The sequence below is a fragment of the Chrysochloris asiatica genome, unplaced genomic scaffold (genome assembly GCF_000296735.1).
Source record: "Chrysochloris asiatica unplaced genomic scaffold, ChrAsi1.0 scaffold00041, whole genome shotgun sequence".
Classification (NCBI taxonomy): Eukaryota; Metazoa; Chordata; class Mammalia; order Afrosoricida; family Chrysochloridae; genus Chrysochloris; species Chrysochloris asiatica.
In genome coordinates this window covers 7,085,701-7,094,920 of record NW_006408559.1, presented here as the reverse complement: position 1 = coordinate 7,094,920, position 9,220 = coordinate 7,085,701, and the positions used below count along the sequence as shown (strand labels likewise).

At 45.3% G+C, this 9,220-nt stretch overlaps 1 protein-coding gene across 1 annotated transcript in view; it reads right to left on the bottom strand.

Moving 5' to 3' along the window:
* The window catches only part of EXOC4 (exocyst complex component 4), a 947,076-nt gene that overhangs the window by 231,904 nt on the left and 705,952 nt on the right, over positions 1-9,220 (bottom strand). The window contains 2 exon segments of the mRNA XM_006861146.1: positions 1,199-1,210; positions 3,268-3,313. Of these exon segments, the coding sequence (XP_006861208.1) occupies positions 1,199-1,210; positions 3,268-3,313 (58 nt within the window).

The window sequence follows — 9,220 nt, the reverse complement described above, 5'->3', positions numbered from 1 at the left end:
TGGATCTCTTCCAATCAGTCAGCCAGATAGTTGTCTTCCAAATTTCTTGGCAGAGATGAGTGAGTGCCTCCTGTGCCGCCTCACTTTCTTGTTTATAGATAAAAGGAGCTCTGGTAGTGTAGTGGTTACGAATTGGGCTGAGAACTGCAAGGTCAGCAGTTCGAACCTACCAGCTGCTCCATGGAGAAAGATGAGGTGTTCTGCTCCCATAAAGATTTACAGCCTTGGAAACCCTGTTCAGGGTCGCTATGGGTCGAAACCGATTCGACGACACTTAAAAATAACAACATTTATAGATAAAGCTGAGGCGCCATTGAAATTAACTTAACACTTCTTGTCAACTTCTATAAGTTAATGAGAGTCCTAAAGCCTTCCGGATATCAAAGAGGCAGTGGGACAGGGTGAGAAGAACGTAGAATCAAGAGAAAAAGGGCTGGACACTAGATCCTTATCTGGTGTACTGGAGTAACTGGACAGATAGCTTCCTGTTCTACACGATGTAAGAAATGATACTGACCTCACAAGGCACAATTGATGAAATGCCATCCACATTTTCATTGATAATGTCAATTTCCACATACATAAGTTATCAATAGATAACATATAAATCAAGCTTTAGAGCCCAGTAATAAATAACCACCTTAGAGCCCCACAATGCCCTGTACTACTCCCTTGTAGCTGTGGATGTGAGCTCACAGCAGAGGACGGTCATGAGGCATCAAAAGAACTGATGATGAAGAGAACAGATAGGAGCAAGAACAAACTCCGGCATCTAGAAGTCCTCACTAACACAAGGAGATCATTATTATTACTGATGACACCATCCCAAGCAGGTGAACTGAACGTCCACCTATTGCCTTTTATGAGATCTGGTCAGCAGGATTGCTGAATGTTACAACTGATAGTCACTAGTGCACAGTTACGAAGCTGGGAGAAGTCTTCCAAAACAAGAAAGTTTCCCCAAAACTAGATGGTAGTCTTGGTGTGGTGCTGTAGGATCAGCACTGGATTATGAACCAAAAGTTGGCAGTTCAAATCCACCAGCTGCTCCTTGGATACCCTATACAGGGTCTCAGTGAGTCTTGGTAACTGACATGATTGCACTTAACAACAACATTCTGCTCCAATGATTTCTGTTTTTTATGTACAGAAAAAACAAAAACAAAAAGGGCTGACCTTCACATGACAGTATTTGCACTTCCAATAATGGCTGATGAAGAAATGTTTAATGGCCCCAGGAAACTATGCATTCATTAATGCTTACAGAAGATTTTCTACTGCAGGTGTCCTGATAGAACTCACCCATGTTGAAGACGAGCACCTTTATGCATGATACCAAATGACTCCGATCTGTGGAACACTGCAGTAACTCAGACACCCACAGCCTGGGAACTGTTGCTTTATAAGTTAAATTCTAAAGAACACGCAACATTCTCACTCACTTATCTTTGTTCTAGTATAATTCCTCATCATCGACAAATCTGGGTTGGAAACAACTCAACAGCACTTAACAACAACAACGTAAATCGGGTGTCCTGGTGGATAAGCACTGGACTTCTAACCATAAAGCCGAAAGTTCAAGTCTATCAGTCACTCCTTGGAAACCTTACACAGGGCTGCTATGAGTTGGAACAGACTCGACGGCACTTAACAACAACAACATAAATTTGGAGTCGTGGTGTGCAACTGTAGGATGAGCACTGGACTGCTAACCTCAAGGTCAGCAGTTCAAACCCACCAGTTGCTCCTTGGAAACCCTATGCAGGTTCTCTATGAGCCAGAACCAACTCGACAACACTTAACAACAACATAAATCTACCAGCACCACCAGATATAAATAAACTGGGAAAAAAAATTAGAAAAAATATTTTCCCTACATAATGTAGTTTTTTAAAACCGAAATTTCCTCCCTACCTCCCTCTTAAGCTAAAAGCTTGGAGAGATACTTGCAAATCTCAGAAAAGCTATTGGTGCCACAGCTGGCAGCCGTGATCTAGCTTGGCGAAAACTCATCTTTTCTGCTCTAACTAGTACCTGGGTTAGTCAACCAATCAATTAAACCAAGAAATACAACCTCTGATTAATGATGCTTCCGGGGATAAAGTCTTCTAATGAGGAAGTCAACAAGGAGGGAAAGATAAAGCGAATGAAGGCGTGGAACAGGTGAACCATTGCTGGTGCACACCTTGGAGCTTTGCTGTTGTCATTGTCATGTGCTCTGGAGTCTGTCCCAACTCACAGCAACCCTAAATAGGGGTTCTGAGGAGCAGCTGATGGGTTTGAACTGATGACCTTGTGGTTAGCTGTTCGTGCTTATCCTGCAGTGCCAGATGATTCTAAAGCGGCACATGCTGGGTGAGGACTGGGTATTATGACTTTTATACTGCATCCAGAGAAAACAGGCCAGACCTTCTTCTACCTCGATAAAGAGACACCTGACCCAGCTTTTCTCCAGTAGTGACCCAGGAAAGACCTTCATCAGAATCATTCCGGAAGAGCCACTAAAACTGTGATTTCCCATCGCCCCAGATTTCTACGATGGAAATCTGTGGGGTACAGCCCTGGGACTTGCATTTTGAAACAAGGCCTAAGGGCAATTTTTGCACATCAAAATTTAAGAACCATTGTTTCTTGTCCTTTCATGGTTTTTTCTCATTTCCTGAGAATCTTTGAGGGCAGAAGTATCTCTTCAAAGACTTAGTGTCTCCTCTGTCTGATCTGAGCATGGGTCTGCTTTTCCCCCTGTTGACTTGAAAGAGCAGACTGGAGAAGAATATCTGCAGCTTGGTGATGTGGTAGAAGGGCATTCCCAACAGAGGGAAGCAGAGGACTAAGAGGATAAAAGTTAGAATGTTCTCGGCATGTGAGGGGAACAGGGTACACCTGCGTCTGGCTCAGGTGCCTGGATGGTTTCTAGGTAAACATAGAGAACACACACATGTTAAGGTTCTGTGCATTCTGCATGTTAATGCAACTAGGGAGATCATGCTATCATGGCTGTAACTTTTAGTGTTTCACATGTTGCTTTTAAGTGCCCTTGACTGAACTCATAACAGCCCTGTATAGGACTTCCGAGGATGTAAATCTCTGCAGGACCAAAGGCAAGAGCCTTATCTTTCTCCCACCGATCAGCTGGTGGGCTCAGACTACTGACCTTGTGATTTGCAGTCCAGTGCTTTTCCTACAGAGGCACCATGCCCCCAGTGTTTTACACAAAATATAATTATTATTTCATGGACCAAGAAAAGAACATTTCCACATTTAAACTCTGGAAACAGATAGAAGCAACATCTATGATGCACTTATGAGGAGTCTAGGTAGACCAAGCTTCTGGGACTGGCTGTAAATCTACAGGTTGATGGCTCGAGTAGAACTAGCAGCTTCACCGAAGAAAGGATGGGCAAACTGCTCTGGAAAGATTACAAACAAATCAAACAAAACTGCACCCTGTGGAGCAGTTCCACTCTCTAACACAAGGGGGGCTATACTAGATACTTTACATATCTGATGTTCTTTACTTCACCAACTTTCCCTTTAATATTATTTCCCTTAGTGTGAAACCCAAGCCAGCAGACATTATAAGAACACTTGTCCTAAGTCACCCAGCAGCGATCGGGGAATGATTGCCTCTTAACTCCTGTTGTTGGTTTCTTCTCTCCTCTAATTCCTCACAGAAACTACCCAGTCACCAGAATGAAAGCGTTTCATTGTCTGAGTGGCACATTTGAGAAATGAGGAATTGTTGGTGCTCTGACTTTTCATCCTCAGGCCTCTTAGCCTGATGCTCTCGAAAGCTCTGTGAGCTTGGTGGTGTAATCTCTGCCAGGCTGTGGAAATGAGGCTTAGTGAGGAAAAGCGAGCGCCGCCATTAGCCAGCTGTGCAGCCAGATGTTCAGCCTGCCAGCGCTTCCAAGGCCGAGTCCGAGTCACAGTTGGCAGTGCAGAGTCGGACTCCTATCAGGGATCAATGGGGATTGACTGGCCGGTAGGCTCTGGACCTTTTCAAAGGGGAAAAACTGACCCACGGCGCTCTGTAGGGCTTCTCCCTCGCAAAGCCAGCAGTGCACAGGTTGAACCATATGAAACTGGCAGTCTTGTTTGACCCACAAAAGCAGCAATTTCTTTGCCTAATAGGAAAACTCCAGGTGTGCTCTCAGAAATTCTCTGGTCTTAATTCTAGAAGACAGACAACTCCTGGTCACAACATTTTCCATACTTTAAAAAATGTCAGCATACAGAACAAGGACAACGCTGATTTAAAAGAGCTCTGAGCAATTTCTTACCCAGCACCTTGTTTTATCTTCACAATCCTGTAAACAGGAAGCCACATTAAAAACTTGCATTTTTCCCTCAAGTGCTTAAAAGTCAAAAAAGACTCTCTTGTGTCAGACCATTTGTTTTAGCTCTAGATTTTGTGAATTCACTTTCAAAAATAAAAAAACCCCAAATCAACCAGCCAACCACCCAAGCCACCCTAACTGATGGAGGATGGCAAAAAAGCAGTTGTCTAGTCTTGGCCTCGGGATGAATCCCTCCCCATGCTAACGATGGTAAGCCACCATCCCATGAATAAGCCCACTTAGGTCCTTCTGATACCAGCTGCAGGGAGGAAATGAAAGTGACCAGGAAGCCAGGCTCTGCAGTGGTTCCAGCATGGGCATCCGATCCAAGAGCCCTTCATCCATTAGCCAAACAGCAGCACTTTCAAACCCAGCAGGAACCAGAGAGTCCCTGCTGAGAGACAGAAATTAACTTTGAGAGGAGATAATTCGTCTTTCGATGGTTGTCATATTGAGGTGGTGGAGAGCCCGAGCCAGGCTCTTGACAACACAGCCACTCATAAAACAAAAGCTGATCAGGGAGCCAGGTGGCACCGAAGACTGATGCTCTTTGTCTTGCTTCCTCTGGGACATGGACTTGAAATGTAACAGGAGCTGTGATTTGCTTCTAGTGACTGCGCAAACAATGGCTAGAAATTAAGATGGAGCTCAACTGCAAGGTCCAGTGAGACGTGTGGGAAGAGGTCTTTGCAAAATAAACTAGTGTTGTTGGGTGAGGTTTTGCAAGGTTTGGGGGAGAAGAGTCAGTATCCACAGGATGCCCATGATGGCAACAAAGAGACCTGTTGGAGTGGAGTTGGCTGGCTGTCACAAAGTAAGTGACTAGAAGCAAGTTCAACTAGAGACAACCTACTACTCAGAACAGAAGATGCAAAGACACGTCCAGGTCGGTGATGCTAGTTTGACTAAACTGGGAATCACTTCATGTGATTGAGTTCGGGGTAATGGTACAGGAAGCCTCTGACGCCAGCAACCGAAGAGAACACCATTTCAGAAGCAACGTTTATCAAGTGTCTGCACAACATCAAGTTCCTATCCTCAAGGATGGGTGATTCTAAAAGGCACTCCATGCAGCTTCTTCAGAGCCACTGGACAAACAAAATGAAGTCTGTTTCATCCAGGGCTATTAGAAGACGATCCATCCAGAGAGACAGAGTGGAGATATTATCTTTAAAGTACATTGTCTATGTTTCCATTGAGTTTCTAGTTTTTGATCAGAACCTATCAGGCAAGGAAGTTGAATCAGGAGACGTGAAGAAGCTTGAAGACGCAGAATGGAAACTGCTTTGAGAATTTCAGACAGGCCACATGGATTGGTCCAGGTAGTATTAGTTTGATTTTATAGATCCAGAGGGGAGTGTGGTGGCCCTGTTGAAGAAACCCACCAATCTCTCAACAGAAGGATGAAGATTTCTGCTCCTGCAAAGATTTATAGCCTCGGAAACCCTATACAAGGTTGCTGAGTCGGAGTTGACTCCATAGTGTCTAATAACAATAATATATCAGGAAACTAAGACTCAAGGAAACTGTCTTGTAGGTGGAACAAATGGTTAATGCACCTAACTGCTAAGGGGAAGACTAGTGGGTCAAGGCCACGCAAAGGTGCCTGGTTGTCGTTAAGATCCGTTGTGTTGGTTCCGACTCATAGCAACCCTAGATGGGTTTCCGAGGAGTGGCTAGTGGGTTTTGAACTGGTAATCTTATGGTTAGCAGTCCTATACCAGGATCCCCGGAGGTGTCTTAGTTCTGAAAAATCTGCCACTGAAAACTTTATGAAGCACAGTTCTACTCTGTCAGAGATGGGGCTGCTGTAAATCAGAAGTGACCCGATGGCAGCTCGTTTGTGGATTTGTAAGGTCATAGAGCTGGGGAGTGACAAGTTTAGAATTCGAGTCCATGTCTAATCCCAAAGTCCCCTGCTCTGTCCTCTTTTAATGATACCAATCCAGTTTCTTAGAATCGATATTCATGTACGGTTTTAGTTTATAAAGTGCTTTTACAAGATTATTGTAAAACAATTTCCACCATCCTTTGCTGGTAAAAACAGCTGATTGGGCAGTCTTTCAAGAAAGGAAGAAGGATTAATTTATATTACCAACATCAGCTAGGGGGCAGTACTGGGTTCCGCTTCCTGCAAATTCGAACGACTGGGAAGAATGAAGGGAATCCTAACAAGAAACGAGCTAGGAGTACACCAAATCTCCAGCTGATGGTCTGAAGTATAAGGCTTCTTCTTTAATTAATGCCAACAGGCATGTTCCTTTTATTATTATTTAATTGGTTTCTAGGCAGTACAGGAAGTTAGAGTGCGGAAGAATACACCCAAACAGAAAAAATGACTGAGAGGGACTGTTTGAAGGCAAGGGTGGGAGGGAACAGAAAGGATCCCGAAGTTGAAAGTGCCTCGGGATGCCAGTTTCCTCTTTTTGCTGATGGCTGCACTTGTACACTGAAAATAAAGTATCTGAGTAGACGAAAGGGGTGGATTGAATTCCCGAGGTTCCGATCGCCTTCTTTTTATCAGCAACGATCACAAGGGCTGTCAGACTATTTTTTTTTTTAACTTCTGAGCATGTGAAGTACTCGATTTAAAACTAATTATTAAAGCACTTTCATTTTCCCCTTTAATCGTGGAGTCCAGACAGAGAAGGGTAAAGAGAAATATCAGGAGATCCGAGAGACAGGGTGGGTGTGGGTGGGTGGGCTTGAGATGCAGCAAGATGGATGATGAGTGTCAGGAGAAACAGCAGCAAAACGGTGCTGCTGGTCTCTCACCATGAGGCCTCTCCCCGCAGTCAGGTGGGATGGACCAGGATGCACTGCTTTTCTGAGCAGCCAGTGTCTATGGCTTCCTGCTAAGGCCATGGGCTCCTGGCTAAGGCTGCTGCCTGCTTGTGTGTGACATCTTCTCGTGGGTTCCCTACTCTGACTCATAAAGCAAATGTACATAAAGAATACAATGTCTCAGGCCAGCCCGCTTCAGGCATCTGGAGACTGTGTTCTTGCTCTCCTAGAAGGGAAAGGAGGGAGGGTAGAGTGAGAGTTCAGGTCCAAAGTAGGATTGCACACAGATGTGCTTCTCAGTTAACCTGAACCACCAAGTTCTTCTTAGGCCAAACCGACCAGAAGAGGTGGGCGATGCTTCTAGAATAGGATCTCTGGGCCCCAGAGATGGATATAACATGAGCATTGGTAAGGGCCCAGAAAACCTGTGCTGAGCGGTGCCCAGTGTAGTCAGGATGTCTGGGGAATGGCGCCATTTGCAAATAGTTTCCAGGACCTCAGGAGCGCTAGGCCTGATGGGGAGAGGAACTCAGAGCAAAGAAAGCTTTTCTTTCCCAATAAAATAGAGGTGATGGTTATCGGAATAATAATGAGATTTTGACAATGACAATTGTGATGATTAAGGTTTTGTGTCAACTTGACTGGGCCAAGACTCTCAGTTAGATATACTCAACCCCCGTGATAAGATCTGTGATGAGCCGCCAGTCATTTAAAAGGAAGTTTCTGCAGACATCCGTCTAGATGGTGAACTAGGCAGACTCACTACATGGATCCTCTCTTCAACAAAGATAGGAGAGGCAAAGTAAACATACGCAAATGAGAACTCTGGCATTCGGAAGGAAGGTTAGAGAGGTAGCTGGATTGCCAGCTGGGAAGAGAGGCCAAGAAGGGATGGTGAGAGAGAAAGCCTTACTGTTGAATGGCTGGCTAGATGCAGCTCGGCCATTTTGGGTCAAAGGAGACCTGGCCGAGCAGATTGTGTAGGTGATGGAAAAGGTGTGATTTCTTCTTATTCCCCACACTCCCTGTGGACCAGAAGTGTGGCGAGCTCCCCAACGCAACCACTCCCAGAGCAGACCCCACTCTTTGGGAGTTCAGAATCAGGTGGCTGGGAGCCACACCAGTGTGAGGTGCGGGCTGGCTACGCTGCTTTCATGTGCTGCTTTGGGGCCTGCATTCAGGTGGGCTCCACTCCAGACCCACAAAACCCAGAGATTCGCCAGAGCAGCATCTAACCAGTTATGCTGCCCCCAACTTCCCTGTGATCCTAACAGACACTGAGACCAGTTCTATCAAGGGTCCCCACAAACGACTTCCAGATTGAAGTGTCTGAACATAGAGAAGACTGAGGCTGTTAGGAACCCCATCTAGGGTCAGAAACTCTGCTGTCATAGTCCTTCCAAAATCACCTTGTGACCTCCTTGAATTACAGGTGCTCAACGGAGATTTCTACTCTCTGGGTCAAACAACTACACTGTTACTACAAATATGACCACCCCACAGTGCCACAGAGAAAATAGACAATTTTTGCTCACATAAAAAAATAGGAGAGGCTTCCGGAAAAAGATGGCGGATCGAGTGGAAGTGTAGTGATGAGCTCTGCTGAGAACACAGACTACAGGACCAAGCAGCCTCAGGGAATGGTCCCAGTACTCTGAACCACATATAAAGAAATATTTAGAAGGTTGGAAGACTTACAGCTGGGGAGTTTGTGACAGAAGCAAGAAATCCATTGCTTCCTGGTTCAGGATGCTCAGCTGCTCCAGGAGCCGCCATTTTGTATGGGGCCAAGCGGGGAAAGGATCAGAGCAGCCACGGACGTCTGACAGAGCCGCAGAGATAGAGGTGTGGACATTCTTTTTTTTGGGTATCTTTTCGTTGGTCCCTTGCTGTCTGCGTACCTCCATTCTGGTGACGATAGGGGTGCCTGAGCTGGTGGATACTCCAGACCCACCCTTGGAGGGTTCTACTACGCTTGTGCATAGATCTCCTCGAAATTTAAAGAGACAGTGCCCATTTAAAACCAAGCGGCCGACAGATACTCAGCCCAAGAGCAGGCCTTGAACTTTTCTTGTTTGCTTTTTGTTCCTGTGTTT